Source organism: Nannospalax galili, unplaced genomic scaffold, assembly GCF_000622305.1.
Source record: "Nannospalax galili isolate Female #2095 unplaced genomic scaffold, S.galili_v1.0 scaffold246, whole genome shotgun sequence".
NCBI lineage: Eukaryota > Metazoa > Chordata > Mammalia > Rodentia > Spalacidae > Nannospalax > Nannospalax galili.
Window position 1 is genome coordinate 1,285,243 of NW_008356327.1, and position 18,193 is coordinate 1,303,435.

The window sequence follows — 18,193 nt, forward strand, 5'->3', positions numbered from 1 at the left end:
ACTTCTAAATGGGGGGAGAAAACAAATTTATACAACATTTTAGAATAACTGGTTGTCTCCCTTAGCTACAGGTGGGCACTACAGTACTGGAGACCAAGATTTGAAGTCTTACATCTGAGCAGCACTTTCTGGTTAGGAACAAAATCATCAGTGAGAAATAATTTTTATAGACTTTTATAGACTTAAGACTAATGTCTGGGAAGTGTAATTCCTTGAACTCTTAAAGAAGTGTACTGATGACTTTACTCTTTGGTTATCCTTTCTTTTTGGGTATTTAAGACCATACAATTGGCCCAAGTAAATCAATTTATTTTTACACTTAAGCTCATTTGAGGATCTGTTCCTCAGGGGTCACATGGGCTTGGGAGGAGCTCCTGGCTCCTTTCTGGTAAAAAGAATTTACCAGTTCCAGATATGTGAAGATAAGTCAAAGGTCTTGTTCAATCATGTCTGGCTTCACTTGGAAGCATGAATGTTTCCTCTAAGTTGACCCTCCTCTTTGTAGAGTGGACACTGGTTCAAGTCTATCTCGTGGAGTCTCCATGTCCTCCCTGAACAAGTGGACAGGTGACTCACCACAGTTACAGGACATTTTGAGAGCTGTTCCATAGTTCCTCAAACTTAGTCGACCTTGGAGGGAAAGGGGCAAAAACTGTTAAGTCCCTCTGACCACATTAGTATAGGCCTTAAAGTATGGCTGTTAAACATCCAGTAAGGTTAGTTCCACCAGTCTGATATTTTTAATTATCATGTGCTATGTATATAAGGCTTAAAGAACCAAATATTCTCCAATAAACATTGACTAGATTTATATTTTGTTCCTAAATCTGGTCAATGTTTATCTGAGGATATTTAGTTCTTTACCTAAGCCTTATCTACATAGCACATGATAATTAAAAGTATCAGACTGGTGGAACTAACCTTATTGGATGTTTATCAGCCATACTTTGAGGCCTAAACTAGTGTGTCCCATATCCTTTTAACATCTTTTACATTCTCATTTTCTTCTTTTTTTAAAAAAATAATTATGAGACATAATAGCATTAACAAGTAAATTTTCTATCGGTTGTGAACTTCTTTTCCTGGGGATGCTAAGCAATGCTTATTCCCTTTCAAGGTTCTACTGTCGAGCCAATGTTTCATTAAAGTTTTACTGGGGAACCAAAGAATTTATTGAGCTTACTTACCAAGATAACTGAGGGGTTCCTATGACCTGAGAAAATAATTATGAGACATAATAGCATTAACAAGTAAATTTTCTATCGGTTGTGAACTTCTTTTCCTGGGGATGCTAAGCAATGCTTATTCCCTTTCAAGGTTCTACTGTCGAGCCAATGTTTCATTAAAGTTTTACTGGGGAACCAAAGAATTTATTGAGCTTACTTACCAAGATAACTGAGGGGTTCCTATGACCTGAGGGTATGCACACCGGATAGCATGGGTCATGCTTTCTCTTCCTAGTCTTCCCCAGACTGTATACTTTAGCCCTCCCCAAATCCAGGAGGCCATGTGTGATTAGGGTCAAATTACATACAATTGTCTGGGAAGAGTGGCTGGATACTCCAGTAAGGGTCCAGTGATACTCCCTGGATCTCCTTTAATGAATGAGCACAACCATCAACAAGCCCAATTGTGACATGTTTAGTGATCAGGCTCAGCTGAAGTCATGATGATGGTAGTTATTTTGTGTAGAAGGGACTGCTATATAGCATCATCTTACTAAAAGGAGCTGGAATTTAAAAGGATTTGGTGCTAGGACACACATATGAGGGAGAACATAGGTCATTTGTTTTTCTGAGTCTGTGTTACTCCACTTAGTATAACAGTTTCTACATCCATCTATTTACCTGCAAATTTCATTATTTCATCTTTCTTTACTGTTGACTAGAACTCCATTGTGTAAATATACCATACTTTTGTTAACCACTTATCAGCTGAGGGGCACTTAGGTTGCTTCCATCGCTTACCTATTGTGAAAAGAGCAGCAACAAACATGGTTGTACAAGTGTCTCTACAATAGGATGAGTCCCTTGGGTATATGCCAAGGAGTGGTATAACCGGGTCATATGGTAGGCTCATTTTTAGTTTTTTAAGAGTTCTCCACACTCTTTTCCATAGAGGCTGCACGAGTTTGCAATCCCACCAGCAGTGAATGAGCATTCCCCTTTCTCTACATCCTCGCCAACATTTGATATCATTTGTTCTCTTGATCCTAGGGAATCTGGTTGGAGTAAGATGATACCTTAGGGTGGTTTTAATTTACATTTCCTTAATTACTAACGATGTTGAACACGTTTTTAAATGTTTCTTAGCTATCTTTATTTCTTCCCTTGTTTAGATCTTTAGCCCATCTTTTAATTGTGTCATTTGGTTTCTTGCTTGTTTTTGAGTTCTTTATGTATTCTGGATGTTAAACGTCAGTCAGATGTGTCACTGGTGAAGATTTTTTCCCACTCTGTGGGTTTTCTCTTCACTTTTTTGATTGTTTCTTTTGCTGTACAGAAACATTTTAGTTTAATGAGGTCCCACTTATTGATTGCTGACCTTAATTCCTGAGCAATTTCTGATTTAGAAAATCCTTTCCTATACCTTTATCTTATAAGTTACTGTCAATATTTTCTTCTAATAGTTTCAGGATTTCCAATTTCACATTGAGGTCTTTGATCCATTTGGAGTTGACTTTTGTGCAGCTTTCCTTATTTTTCTTTTCTTCCTTAAGTTGCTCCTATTATTGTTATTATTATTTGCAGTGCTGGAGTTAAACACAGGGACTCCTGCGTGTTATGCACACACTCTATCACTGAGCTATGCACAACTCCAGCCCTCTTTCTTTTTAATCATGCAAGTGCTGGGATTCTAGGTATGCACCACACACGGTGGAATGGATTGTATGACAAGACAAACAAATCCTACGGCTTCCTTTCTCACTGAGGACACATTTGGCTGATGCTGCATGGGACCAGCAATGTAGTGACTTTACACTAAAGTGTTACTTCACCAACAGAATAGTGGACTTCTGGCCGAATTTTACTAGTTAATATGAAATCTAAGAAAAACAAAATGAAACGAAATGAAATAAAACAAAACCCAAAGTCCCTACATGGTATTTGGCTACCACTCTAGGGTACTAGACATGTCCTCTAGTAGACTTCACAAATGATTAAAAAAAAATTGTTTATTTTAATTTTATGTGCATGAATGTTTTGCCTGCATGTATGTGGGTGCACCCATGTCATGCAATGCCTGTGCAGGACAGAAGGAGTCAGGTCCCCGGGAACTGGAGTTACAGACAGTTGGTGCTGGGAACTGAACTTGGGTCCCCTGTAAAAGCAGACGGTGCTCTTAACTGCTGAGCCATCTCTCTAGTCCCATGATTTTTAAAAATGTAATATATGCTTTATCACTGGAAGTTTTTTTTATTATTGTGTATGTATGTGGTGTATGAGGTCAAGAGCACATGTGCCATGGTGCACATGTAGAAGTCAGAGGACATCTTTTGGGAGCCAGTTGTCTCTTTCCATTATGGGTCCTGGGGACTGAACTCAGATTGTTGGGCTTGTGCAACAAGTGTTTTTACCCACTGAGCCATCTTGCCTGCCTCAGAATGATTCTTCGTTTAAGAAAATATAGGGTGTCTTGGTATTTGTATTATAATATATGATCTCGGAATTTATGTAGTCCAGAAAAATCTGCTCACCAAAACACCTGTGAGGCAAACCCTTAAGGTGCACTTCATACTTAATGAATACTCTAAAATCCTGTCATAGTATATAAGGTATTTATTTTATAATAAAATAGGTAAAATACAAAGTATAGGAGGTTTGTACTTTTTACTGAAATCTATTAATTTAACATGAGTTAAAATAAACATTAAATTATGTATATTTGAAAATGTCTAGCACATGATTAAAATGAACCTTTTCTTTCCATGAGAAAAAGTACTTCGGGAGTAAATAAGGACACAGCAACCACGCCCACGCAGAGCACTAAGTCCTGGCTGCGATGTGTCATGGTGGGAGAGGGTTTGTCTAGCACATGAGGCTCTGAGTTTGGTTCTAGCACCACAAAGTACTACGTCTTCATCTTCTGCTTCTTAGACCATTCTGGCACTTCCTTCTTAGTCTGAAAAAAAGCAAAGGCAAAACCAAATCAAATACAATGCTTACAAAGAGAGAGGCAATTTGGAGAATGACATATCTACGTGTGGGGTACTTTGTGAAGGTTATACTAAAATCTGCTTCTCCTTTTAATTCATAAACTCCTTTGTAAGAAATGATCTCCCCTATCTGGTTAAGTGGATGTTAGTGCAACTAGATTTTTGGAGGCTCTTGGTGAGCTTAACTCTGGGTGCTAGGGTCCCAGATAATGAGCCGTCACCAAAACTCCCCTGAGCCAGAGACTTCTGAGTTCATTGTCTCACACCCAGAAATAATACGGAAACTTAGATGAGTAAGCAGGCTGATCGTAGGTTTATTAAGGAAAGGTGGGAAGGTACTTCTGAGAGTTGGAGGGGCTCCAAGAAAAGAATGCCACTGTAACACAAATAAGGAGGTCAGAGGACAACTTGAGGGAGTTGGTTCTCTCCTTCTACCATGTGGGTGATGGGGACAGAACTCAGGTCATCAGGCTTGTGTGTCAAGCACTTTTATGGGCTGAGCCATCCTGCTGACCCCTATTTTTTTTTTTTTCTTTTTTCTTTTTTGCAGGTTTGGGGCTTGAACTCAGGACCCTGGACATACTAGGCAAGCACTCTACCACTGAACTACATTCCAACCCTTCAAAGCCTGTTTTTAATATACTCTACAGAGGTGACTATTTTATAAATTGATCCTCCTTTCAGAGAGATTTAGAGAAAAGCAGCCACAATTCTGTTAGTTATCTCACTTACACGGATCTGGATATTCATTTATGCAACAGATACTGATTGAGGAATTCCTCTATTCAAGTTATTATGTTTGCATCATCTGAACTGTTGTGTAGTTGCCATAGTACTTCTTGGGTTTGTTTGTTTTTTTGACACAGTTTCTCACTTTGTAGCCCAGGTTGGTTGCCTGGAATTCATTATAATATAGTCCAAGTAGGCTTTGAACTTCTGGTCATGCTCCTGCCTCAGTCTTCTGAGTGCTGGGGGTACAGGTATGAGCCACTATGACTGGCTTACTTCTTGGGTATACTGCTCGATCATTTCAAGGTACAATTACCCAAGGTGTATTAACAGAAAACAGGAGAGATGAACTGCTACAGAACTGTCAGAATTTTTAAAGTCACTAATTCTAATAATAATATCTTATTTTAAGCTGGGTATGGTGGCACACACCTGTAATACCAGCACTTGGAAGATGGACACTGGAGGATCCAGGGGCTCAAGGTCATCCTGGACTACATAGTGAGTTCAAGGCTGGCTTTGGCTATACAAGACTTTGTGCCACATCTCCCAATCACATCTTATAATTTTCTATATTAAGTATTCAATTTTCTCAATTACCACTTAGATCTACTTAAACTTATGAAGAACCAAATCTTGAAAATCACATGTACATACTTTTTTCCTTTCCTATTGATGCTGGGGGATGGATGGAAGCCAGGGCCTCACACATTCTAGCAGAGTGCTCTCTACCACTAATGACCATTTCTCAGTCCTACTTTTTTCTTCTTTAGATTGTTTCATGTCATAATGAATGTACACAATTTTGAAAGTGTATCCATGTTCACCAGCTCCTCCCAACCTTATCCATGACCTTGGCCAGCATCAGTTACCACCTGTGGCCTTGACCCCTCATCTGTATGCCATGCTTCCAGCTAGAGCTACAACCAGAACCATTAGACTTCTCTTCCTCTTAGCATTCACCTGTTATCTGCTGTATCCATTCTAAACAGTCTATTTAAAATTTTAGTTTATTTATTTTATTTTATGTATGAGTGTATTGCCTGCACAAATGTAAGTGCACCTGTGTTGTGCAATGCCTATGGAGGTCGGAAGAGGGCATCGGATCCCCTGGATCTGGAATTAGGATGGTTGTTAGCTGCCATGTGGGTGATGGAAATTGAACCCGCATCCTCTGTAAGAGCAGTTAGTGCTCTTAACCACTGACTCATCTCTCCAGCCCCTCTATAAACAATCTCTTAACTTTCACTGAAAAATTTTTTAATCCTCCCTCTCCCTCCACAAGCCCAGCTCTGGACACAGGGTTTCTCTATGTAGCCTTGGGTAGCCCAGACTATGTGGAACAGGCTGACCTCAAAAAACTTGTGGTGATCCCCCATCCTTTGCCTTTTACATGCTGGGATTATAGGCATGTACCACTATACCCAGATTTTTTTTGAGATTAGGGCCTTGCCATGTTGCCCAGGTTGGCCTCAAACTCATGGGAATCTTCTTGCCTCAGTTTCCTGAGGCTATATTTTCAAGGGTATACCATCATGCCTTATTCTTTTCTTAAAAATTTTCTTATTTATTAATTACTAATTATTATTATTATTTGTGTGTGTGTGTGTGATATGTATATATGTGAGGCCATTGTGCATGCCATGGCTTGTGTGAGGTCAGAGGACAACTTTGTGGAGTTGGTTCTCTCCTCCTACAGTGGGTTCCAGGGATCTAACTCAGGCTGTCCTGATTGCAGAGTAAGTACTTTTATCCACTGAGTCATCTTGTTGTGCGTTCTTGTTTTTTTTTTTTTGAGACAGGGTCTCATGTGGTTCAGGCTGGCTTTGAGCTCACAGTGTAGCCAAAGGATGACCTTAAATTCCTTATCTTTCTATCTCCATCTCCTGAGTCCCAAGTTTATAGGTGTACATCACTATGTCTGGCTGGAGCTCTACTTTATTAACTGGTGCTGTAAAATGAAGTTATCTTCTGGCTGGGAATTTTATCAGTCCTACTGACCTGATTTTATTTCTTAAGACTTTGTTTAGAGCAGATTTTAGTGCACAGCAAAACTGAAAGGAAGGCTTAGATGCGCCACCTACCCCAGCACATGCTTAGCCTCTTCTGTCATCTACACCGTTTACCACAGTGGTGCATCTGTTACAGCCACTGAACCAACACTGACATGTTAATGCTCAGGCCAGACTTTACAGAAGGGTTCATTCCTGGTAGAAATTCTGTAGCTTTAAACAAATATCTAAAGATATGTATACACCATCACAGTATCATGCAGATTAGTTTTTTTTTTTTTTTTTTTTTTTTTTTTTTTTTTCTTTTTTGTGACAGGGGCCCCTTTTCCCCCCGGCTGTCCTGGAGCTCACTATGTAGACCAGGCTGGCCTTGAACTCACAGAGACCCGCCTGCCTCTGTCTCCCAAGTGCTGGGATTAAAGGCGTGTGCCACCACGCCCAGCCGCAGATTAGTTTTTAAAAAATATTAATTGGATATTCAAAAATCCAATATTCAATTTTATCCAGTGTCAGAACTGAGGCTAATATAGGGGGCAGCTGCCAAATACTCTCATTAATATAAGGCACATTTAGATTAAAAGTTAACAGCAGAGATAAATTTGTTCATTAAACCACCTTTCATAAACATCATTTTGTGACTTCCCATGGGAATGCATAGTTTATTGAGTGAATGACTCAAATAAATAATTGTAAAAAGTGTAGAGGCTTCGGGTTGGGGATGTAGTTCAGTTGGTAGGGCACTTGCCTAGCATGAATGAAGCCCTAAGACCAATCTCCTGTAATACATAAAACCAGGCATGGTAGTGTATACCTGTAGTCCTCACACTAAAGAACTGGAAAGATGGCTGAGCAGTTAAGAGCATCGGCTGCGCTCTTCTGAGGATCCAGGTTTGCTTCCCAGCACTTACATGGTGGCTAATGACTTTCTGTTAACTCCAGTTCTAGGCCCTCTTCTAGTCTCTGCAGGCATTCCACGCATGTGGTGCACCTACATATATGTAGGCAAAATACTCATACACACAAATAAAAATAAATTTTCTTAAAGAAGAAGTGGAGGCAAGAGGATAGAACCTCATGATCATCCTCAGCTGTATAGCTAGCTCTTGTGCTTTTTGGGAAGAAGAGGTGGTTTTGAGACAAGGTCTTATATAACATAGGCTGGCCTTGAAGTCACTATTGAATGCCTGATCCTCCTGCCTCCACCTCCCGAGTGCTGGGATGCATCACCACATCCAGCAACATTTCTACTTTTAATTTTTTAATTATGATACCTGGGTACCATATTATTTATTTTTTTGTTGAGACTAGCCTTTAACTATGTGAAACCTGAGCTGTGTGAAAACTTATCTCAACAACAATAAAAATGTATAGTCTTTAGGTTCTTAAAAAGAACACCAAAAGAAACCTTGAGGTGTTAGAACAGACATCCTAGAGTAGAGGTGATTGAGCTGAGGCCTGAGAAACAAACAGAAGTGAGCTCCAGAGGCTAGGAGGACATCAAATACTACATACTGTTAATAGTGGCTATCTATTAAGCTGAGCATGGTGGTGCAGCCCTGAGGCAGGAGGATCACCAATTTGAGACCAGTCAGGGCTTAACCATAAACCCTTGTTAAGAAGACTGTCTTCTAGATCCCTTGTATGCCTCCTTAACTCCATTTTCAAATGCTTGGCGAGAATGACCCTGCCTTCCCCCCCACTGTTTCTCATGGGGGGTGTCTCTCATCTCCAGTTCCTTTAGCCATCAATTCCTTCTCCATCAACACCTTGCTAATTTCTGACTGAATTAACATAAGCCTATAGCTTCTTCCCTTCATTCCAGTAATTCATCTTTCACTGTTGTCTAGGGAAACAAAGGAGACCTCACAGTATTCTACACTTGCTGCTTAGCTAGTATTTATCACCCTATAGTATAGACATGGCTTCTCATTACTAGACTGTGGAACAATCAACCCTGTGTGTAGAGTAAAGTAAGCCTTAAGAATAAATGAATAGCCATGTGTGGTGGCCCATGCCTTTAATCTCAGCACTTGGGAGGTAGAGGCAGGCAGATCTCTGTGAGTTCAAGGCCAGCCTGGTCTACATAGCCAGTTCCAGGCCAGAATGTCCTACAGGTCTAAATGACTGTTATTGTTTGAATATGAAAGGTCTCCAAAGGCTTATGTATTAAACTTTTAGTCCCCAGGTGGTGGCACTCTTTGAGAGGAAGGGCCTAACTGGACAAAGTGGGCCACTGGGGGCCTGCCTTTGAAGGTTATACCTGGTCCCCAGACCCTGCCTCAGGATTTGTTTCTATCTGTTCTGAGTTGAGTAGCCTTTGCCAGATGTACCACCTGCCATGATGCTCTGACTTACCATGGGCCTAAAATAACAAAGTTGGTCATGAAGAACTGAAACTTCAGAAAATGTGAGCCCAGACAAATCTTCCCTCCTTTAAGTTGTTTCTGTCAAACATTTGGCCACAGCAATAAAACTGACTGATAGGACAATTCTGTAAGGGGTACTACATTTAAAAAAAAAAATTATTATTCTTAATTTTTTATTTTAAGTGTATGAATGTATAGCCTCCATGTAGGTAAGTGCACCCGTGTCATGCAATGCCCACGGAGGACAGAAGAGGCTGTCGGATACCCTGGAACTGGAGTTAACTGACTGTTGTTAGCTGTCATGTGGGTGCTGGGATTTGAACTTGGGTCTTCTGCAAGAACAACCAGTGTTCTTAACTGCTAAGCCATCTCTCCAGCCTGAGGTACTACACTTTTAAAAAATTTTGGGACAGAATCTCACTATGTAGATCTGGTTGAGCTGAAACTCCCTATCTCAACCAAGTTGGCCTCAAACCCCAAGGTAATCCTCCTGTCACTGCTACCCAAGTGCTAAGATTACAGGTGTGCTCCACCATGCCCAATTGAAATTAATATATAAACATGTTAATATATCAAGATACAACAAAGATGAACTTACTACGCTAAATGAAATAAACCAGTCACAGAAAGACAGATCTAAATTAGTCAAATTCTTAAAGAACAGAAAAGAAAATGGTTGTTACCAGTGTCTGGAGGAAGAAGGAAAAGGGGAGTTGTTTAATGGTCTACAGTTTCAGTTCTGCAAGATGGAAAAATTTCTAGAGATTTTTCTCATTAGATTTTGAATATATTTAGCATTACTAAACTGTACTATTCAAATGATTAAGATAACAGAGCTTATATGTTTTGTATTACAATAAAAACAAAAATTAAAAATGGGCTTTTTAACAAAATACCTTGAATGTTGGGTTTGGTGGCATGCATCTGTAACCTCAGCATTTAGGAGGCAGGAGGTTCAGAGTCAAGGTCAGGGTCTGGGGATGCAGCTCAGTTGGCGGCATGCTTGCCTGGCATGCACAGAGCTCTGGGCTTGATCCCTAGGTGCCACACAAGCCAGCAGTACACACCTGTAATCTCAGCACTTGGAAGGTGCAGGTGGAAGGATCAGAAGTCCAAGGCTGCCTTTCACTACACAGCAAGTTTGAGGTCAGCCTGGAATACTTGAAATCTTGTTTTGAAAGAGGGGGAGGGAGGGAAAATGGGAAGGAGGGAGGGAAAAGGAGGGAGAGGGAAATGAGGAAGAGAAGTGTTGTGTTTCCAATGCTAGTTACTTGAACTTCATTGTTAAAAAGATGTTATCTTACTGTATATTTTTCATTTTACCTAAATAGGACAAAAAAAATAACCCAATCTCATATGCATTTAACAGCTAAGTATGTTTTCATCAGAATTGATTTTACATAGAGTACTGTTATTTAAAACTCCCTCAAAGTGGTGGCTCATGCCTGTAATCCCAGCACTTGGGAAGCAGAGGTAGGAATATCCTGATTTTGAGGCCAGTCTGGGCTATAAAATGAGACCCTGCTTCACGAAACTAAAAACCAAGCCATAACAAAATACCCTTCCTCAATATTATCCTCTGTGGATAGAATCTAAGAGAAATCCAGCTGCTCAAATCTTGAGCAGGTGCTCTACACTTCCTTTGGTCTTAAGTGTTAGCTTTTCAGGGAGGCTAGACCTTTGCACCTTCACCTCCTTCCTATTTTAGTTTCCTTCACAGCATCTGTCATACCTTCACATCCTATACGATTCACTATGTTTATTTTTCAGACAGGATCTCATTGTGTAGTCAGATTGGCCCTGAAGTGGCAAGCCTCCTGCCTTAGCCTTCTGAGTGCTCAGATTACAGGCTATCAGTCCTGGCTCTTCAACAATGGTCTGCATTTTAGACAGTGAATCTTCTCTTTGTTTTTTTTTTTTTTTTTTTTTTTTTGCTTATTGAGTCTTGTGCTGATCTGAAGCTCTCTTTTCTGTGGCTCCCTGTACTCGCTCCCACTATCTAGGACTAACTCTGAAGTTCTTTGTTTTTTTTCTGTGGATGGAACTCAGGGCCTAGTGTATGCTTGGCTAGTGCTCTACCACTAAGCTACATCCCTGCCCCCAATTATTTAACTATTAACATTAAAAACTGTACAAATGTATGAGGTTGCTGGGCGTGGTGGTACATACCTTTAATCCCAGCACTTGGGAGGCAGACGCAGGCAGGCATCTGTGAATTCGAGGCCAGCCTCTAAATAGCAAGTTCCAGGTCATCTGGAGCTGTAGGGAGACACTATCTCAAAAAGACCAAACAAACAAACAAACAAACAAACAAACAAACAAACCAACCAACCAAAAAGGATGAGGAGGAGGTTGCTGCGTGATTATCTTAATGCCTAGAAATATTACTTAGCACAAAATCACAAACACATTTTGAATGAACAAATGAATGTGGGTCTGCCACAATAGAAGCTGCCACTTTATGTAAGTTTGGGCATGAGGTTCATGCAAGATGTTTCTCCTATGCAATATGAAAGAACATGCCAGGATAGTAAGGCAAGAACATGGCTCCAACTAATCAGGCAGGCATTATTCTCAGCATGGTGGGTAGTATTTACAATTCTAGTGACAGCCCAATTATCAAGGAAATGGTGATACCTAGCAAGTTACAGAAATATCATATTCTGCTGAATGAACTCAAACTCATTCTTTTTTTTTTAAAAGTCTTTTTGAGACAGGGTCTCCCTGTAGCCCCAGCTGTCCTGGAATGCACTATGTAGACCAGGCTGGCCTTGAACTCACAGCTCTTTTTTTTTTTTTTCAAAGACACTATATAGCCCTAGTTGGTCTGGAAGTTGTGGCAATCTTGTCTTTGCCTGAGGTTACAGCATATGGTACCATACCTGGTTCAAACTCATTCTTATCATTCAAAGATATGTAATGTTTAGTTCTGGAGATTAAGAATCTATTAGTGTTCAGCCAGCACAACTTCTACGAAAAGAAAGACTGTGCTTAGTAGACATAATTACTTTGTTTTCCAAAAGGTTACAGGCTGGAACCCAAATAAGAATTTCTAAGTCTTCACAGGCAGGGCCTAACTTCATCAAGTTGATAGTTGGCCTGGCTTTTTACTGACTAAACACAAGACTGTCTGAGATCATTTAACCCTCATTCCCTAATTCAATTCTCACTCAGAAATTTACTTCTAACAGTTTACTAGCCAAATTATATAAAGAAGCTACAATTGGTATTTCTGACATTACAGAGACTTTTATTTTTATTTTCATTTTTTCAGACAAGGACTCTCATTCTGTAGCCTAGGCTGGCCTAAAGCTTATTATGTAGTCCATGCTGCCCTTGAACTCATGGTACTCTTCCTTCCTCCACTTCACAAATGCTGAAATACAGGTAGGAGACATCATACCCAAATGAACTGGGTGTTTCTGAATGAAAGCCATGAAGCAGTGCTGCCTGCTGCACAAGCGCTGCTAACTCTAGTCCTGAGAGTCGCCGCTTGTACTTTCATTATCGTTTAGTTTAACATTAAGGGCCAAGAAGGTAACCAAATCAGGAAGACAACTGAGTTCTTCCCCTTCAGTAAGTGCGTACTGAGACAGCAGATGTGGAAAGGATGCACAGAAAAATGCCTTGAGTCAAGTTAGAGGAAGGAAGCTATGAGTAAGCAGAAGAGCTATGATGGATAGGGGAAAGCGCAAAGCCATGGCTGCTGAAATTCCAAGGCTGAAATTTCCAAGCCTTGTGTCAAGGCTCCTCAGATGAGGCTTCCTGCTTTCTTTATCATCTTGGCTTCCATTACAGCTGAATGCATCCTTATAGTAAGTTGTCCTTATTTGATGTAGGTTGTAGCTCTCTGTCTTTTTAGTTTTGTTTGTTTGAGTCAGGGCTCCCTGTAGCCCCAGCTGGCCTGGAACCTGCTATGTAGACCAGCCTCTGCCTCCAAAGTGCTGGGATTAAAGGTGTGTGCACCACACTCAGCTAACAAGTGCTATTTTTTATCCCTTTATTCTTATGTCAATTAAAACACTGTGCAGGGCGGACACCGAAACTTGGCCTCACACCTTCACATGTGGGCTGTAGCAGATGTGCCCCCAGCATTGACAGACATAAACACTCACACACACACACACACACACACACACAAATACACATTATATACACACATAAAAGATTAAAAATTATGCAGAATGCATTTCTGATTCCCTTATAATTCATCTCTGAAAGCTGGGGATAGAAAAGTGCTAGATTTAGGATAATTTCTAGGCAAGTTCAATATCTTAATTAAACATAAACTCTATCATCTGTAAGACAGATAATACAAACATTTAGGAAAAAGCAGTTAATGCAGACCTTTTAAGGCCTTTGCCTAAAACTATCAAAACTAACACCAAGGCATGGTGGCTCATGCCTTTAATCCCAGCACTTGGGAGGCAGAGGCAGGAGGATCTACATAGTGAGCTCTAGGCCAGCTGGGGCTACAGGGAGACTGTGTCTCAAAAAGACAAAAACAAAAAACAAAACAACAACAACAACCCCCCCAATCCTCTTAAAACAAGTTCAAAATATATATGAATGAGAAGACATTTTTAGTAGAAATGAGAGATCAAAATTTTAAACATTTCTAGTTGTACTTACAAACAGTGTTGGCTTGGGTATAAATATATTATCCTCACATTCCCTAGGCATGTTCAAAGTCTTTGATGCTTGCTTTTCTGTCATAGTTCTTGATTCTGTTTTAGTAAGAAGCACGTTCTCAGAGTGTTTACTATGCATATTAATGAGAATCTGTTTCATCGCTGCCAATTCCTGTTGAAATATGAAAACAAGGAAGTGGCAAATATGATTTCTGACAGAATAATAATGATTGATGCTGAAATATTTCTTTTTCTTTAAGTAGAAGAGATATTTGAAGCAATTACACTACATACATGAGGAAAGCTGTGAAAATAACAAACTATTTACATACAATAATTATGGACGACCCTTAAAATCCTAAATATACTACTTTTAGTATTACAGCTGCCTCTATATGCTGCGGGTCACCAATTTTTCTGTATACTGGAGTCACGCTTGGTGCTTCAAAAGATACCAGTGAAGTCTGTGTACATCCCACCCCGAGACTGTAACATAAACTGGTATGGAATTTGCTCTGTGAGCCACTGCTGCTTTCTACACATATTTGTTCACTAGCCGAGTTAGGCACCATCACTTCTTCCTCATCCTCATCCTTGTCCTCATCCCCTCCCTCCCCTCCATTTCACTGCTGAAAATCAAACACCAGCTTGTGCATGGTAGGCAGTCTCAGTCTGGTAAGTCTCTCTCTCAAACTATCCCATTACCTTATGATGTCCTACATGAAGATGGTAGAGAAATGGAATCCCAATAGTTTTTCCTTGGCTACTCGCCATGGCTTACATCAAGCAGGAGGTTTAATATAGCTTCAGCATCTCTTTAGCTGCATTATTCCTGTAGTCTTTTATAGATGATAATGGAGCTGCCTTCAGTTGCCATATTTTAATTTTTCCAGTCCTAGGGATTGAATCCAGGGCCTTGCACATGCCAGCCAAGTACCTCACCAGTGAACCAAACCTCAGCCTCTCCAGTTGCCATTTTAAAATATTCATTTATTTGTATGATGGTCAGTTTAATTTGAGATAAGGCTGTGCTATTTAGCCATGGCTAGCCTGGCACTCACTTTGTAGCCTAGAATGGACTTGAACTCAAGACAATTCTCCTGGTTTGTAGCCTAGGATGGCCTCGAACTCATGACAATTCTCCTGGTTCAGTCTTCCCAGTGCTAGGATTTTAAGCATGCACTGCCTAGCTTTCAGTTGTCTTGTGAGTGAAAATTAACTATTGAGCTTTGTGAAGAATTTAGATCAAAATGTGCAACGATGTCTACTTTTAAGCCTATTATTTTTCCCTCACAGACAAACTTTTGGCACGTTGTTAGTAGCTATTCATGATCATTTACAAAAGTGATACATCAAACACAATACCTGGGGAGATGGTTTACTAATATTGCCCCACCTTATTTATCTGTAGACGCACGGGCAGACTGTGTACTAGGTGACTTTCTTCCCCCCATTATTTTATCCTCCTGCGAAGACATAAAACAGGGCAACAGAAAGCTACTCTGCTCCCTGCTACTAATCTGTTTATAGACATCGGCAGCTCCATGTCAGAGCAAGTTCCTACAGGCCTTTCTTTTCTGGCTGTCATTAGTTCTATTTAGAACCATTTAGCTAGAGTAGGTATTTTAAAACAGAGCTGCAGAGTTTGAGCATGCTGCCTAAGTGGACGCTAGGGCTGGGAGGGGAGCTGGAACATGTGATGCTTATAATCCTTTCTCCCTTCTGCAGCGCTGCCACTGTCTTGCCCAAGCACATGAGTGACATGTATGACTCCAGACAATTATCTAAGCTTTCTAGGGGCTCATTTTGCTTTCAAGATTGTGTCATTTAATTTATGTATTCCCTTATAGTAAAGAATATAGCCACTGAATTACTGTTAAACATATACAGCATTATGGAAGACTTTATTAAAATTATTTTTTGAGATGGGAGGGGGTCTCATGTAGCCCAGGCTGGCCTTAACCTTTTGATCCACCCCCCACAATCTGTACATCCAGATGGAACCCAGGGCTTTGTGTACGCTATACAAACATTCTATCAAGTGAGCTATATCCTCAGCCCCTTTGGTAGATTTTAGTCCCTATTCTGTTTGTCAGAAAAGGGGAGATAATGGTTTACCAGCTTATCAATAAACACATTTTCATCTGAAAATGTATTTACCAGCTATAAGGTTTTGTATTTTTTGTCTCAACATGAAGATAAAATAGGCAAAATTGACTTCCGACATAACTACTAGTATTCTACAGGTACATAAAGTTTAGAAGAAAGTTTAGTTTATCATAGTTGCTGAGGGAAGAAGAGAGGACAGAGATGAAGAGAAAAGGGAAAAAGCTGAGAGAAAGGAAACCAGAGGGCGTTAGCCCCTAAGTACACTAGAGAGCACGGCTTCTTAAACTTTTTCCACTTGGGATCCCTTTTAGCTGAGAATTAAAATTTTTTTTTGATTTATTTTTATGTATATGAGTGTTATGTCTGCATGTGTATAAGTGCACCTGTGTCATGCAGTGCCCGAGGAGGACAGAAGAGGAGGTTGGATCCCTTGTAATTGTAGTTACGGACAGTTGCTAGCTGCCATGTGGGTGCTGGGATTCAAACCTGGGTCTTCTGAAAGAACAGCTAGCGCTCTTAACCACTGAGACATCTCTCCAGCCCCTCTGAGAATTTTTTTTGTGACCTGGGGTATACAGATATATAAAACAGGTATACAAATCAAACATTTACTAGTAATACATCACAGATTTATTTAAAAACAATTGTTTGACATACATATAATTTTACCATTTACCAAAGACATAAGCAAGTTTGTATATTTAATGAGACAGATGTACTTGTTTACTTTTACACAAATAATCAAATCATATACACACAAAAGAATTAAGTCTCAGTTGAAGAGTTGATATTGCAGGATGTGAAACATCTTCCATGTTTTTCAGACTTTATCAATACTTTGATTTTATAACTGTCAGAACTTTGCTTCACATAAATATGTGGTATAAAATGGTAGAAGTAAGTTTAGGGCTGTTCAGAAATTACTGGAAATTGTCCTAATCTCAAACCAAATTAATTGAACATTTTTTTGTTAATATTAAGTCAGCAACTTAGACAGCAATTTTATTTTTTATTCTTTTAAGACAGGGCCTCCTTGTATCCCCAGTTGACCTAACTCACTATGTAGACCAAGACAGCCTGGATCTCACACAGATCCACTTGCTTCTGCCTCCCCATTCTCCCCATTGCTGGGATTAAAGGCATGCAACATTATGTCAGATCCTAAATAGCAATTTTTTTTTTCTTTTGAGACAGGGCCTCCCTCTCACTAGGTAGACCAGACTGGCTTCAAACTCACAGAGATCTGCCTGCCTCTGCCTCCTAAGAGCTAGGATTAAAGGTATGTGCTACCACCCCCAGCTTCTAAATAGCAATTTTTAAGATCAAACAGTTTTAACATAATAGAGTTGAAAGGTGTACTAATATGTCACATATTGGGGAATAGTGATAGAAAAATATTAAAAGTCTTTGTTTTTCATAAGCTATTAAGAGCAGAAAGCTTTGTATGTACAGTACACTGTAGTTCATACCCTATAATAGTCTCCATTCTGAGCTGAGATATTTCAGGCAGTGGTCCTTGGCAGTATGTGGTGTGAGGGCATGCTCAGCGCCAAGTGTGCATGTTGTGTTCAGAACCAAGGCTGCAGGGAAGCTGTACGATGCTTCATGGGCAAGCATTGCCATAAAAAACTTGGATTCATTCAGTTTGATTTTGAATTAATTTTTGTTTAGAAACCCTGTATTGTTGGCCAATTTTTCACGGCCTCCCCATTCAGTTTCATGATCCCTTAGGGAGTTGTGACTCACAGTTTAAGAAGCTGGGCCCTAAAGGAGGTGTGATTTTGCTTCTCTTTGGCTTTTGCCAGTGTATGTAGGAGTAGATATAAGAAACAGATCTTCCTTCATGTTTGTCAGGAAATTAGAAGGGAAGTTAATGTCTTTGTTTTATCTAGACCATGATTACCCCAATTTGGGATGCTAAGATCATAGCACTACTTTTGTTCATCTGAGAGTAAAAACAAAATTAGCATAGTCTCTGAAAGCTAGATAAAGAACATTTTAAAAGCAGTAAGAGTCTGTAAAATTCTTATTAGGATCATATTGTTATAGTGCATTCCAAAATAATATTTAGAACACGTTTTTCAGGTTTTTAATGGTTGGCTTATATGAGGATTCCTTTACGTGAATATATTAATATAAATGTATTATATAGTAACACCCACATATTTATATTCGTTGCATATGCATATA

General features: G+C 39.8%; 1 protein-coding gene across 6 annotated transcripts in view; it reads right to left on the bottom strand.

Annotated features, from left to right (window-relative positions):
- Nucleotides 1–3,774: 3,774 nt before the first annotated feature.
- The window catches only part of Pibf1 (progesterone immunomodulatory binding factor 1), a 217,340-nt gene continuing 202,921 nt past the window's right edge, over nt 3,775–18,193 (bottom strand). For 5 of the 6 annotated variants that reach the window (XM_029556898.1, XM_029556899.1, XM_029556896.1 and 2 more), the window contains 2 exons: nt 13,896–14,066; nt 3,775–4,122 (listed from right to left, as the gene is read on the bottom strand). In XM_029556898.1, coding sequence (XP_029412758.1) covers nt 4,072–4,122; nt 13,896–14,066 — 222 coding nt within the window. In that variant the 3' untranslated portion in view covers nt 3,775–4,071. Of the gene's footprint in view, nt 4,123–13,895; nt 14,067–18,193 lie in introns of those variants that run through there. The other variant, XM_029556900.1, reaches the window with a different exon arrangement.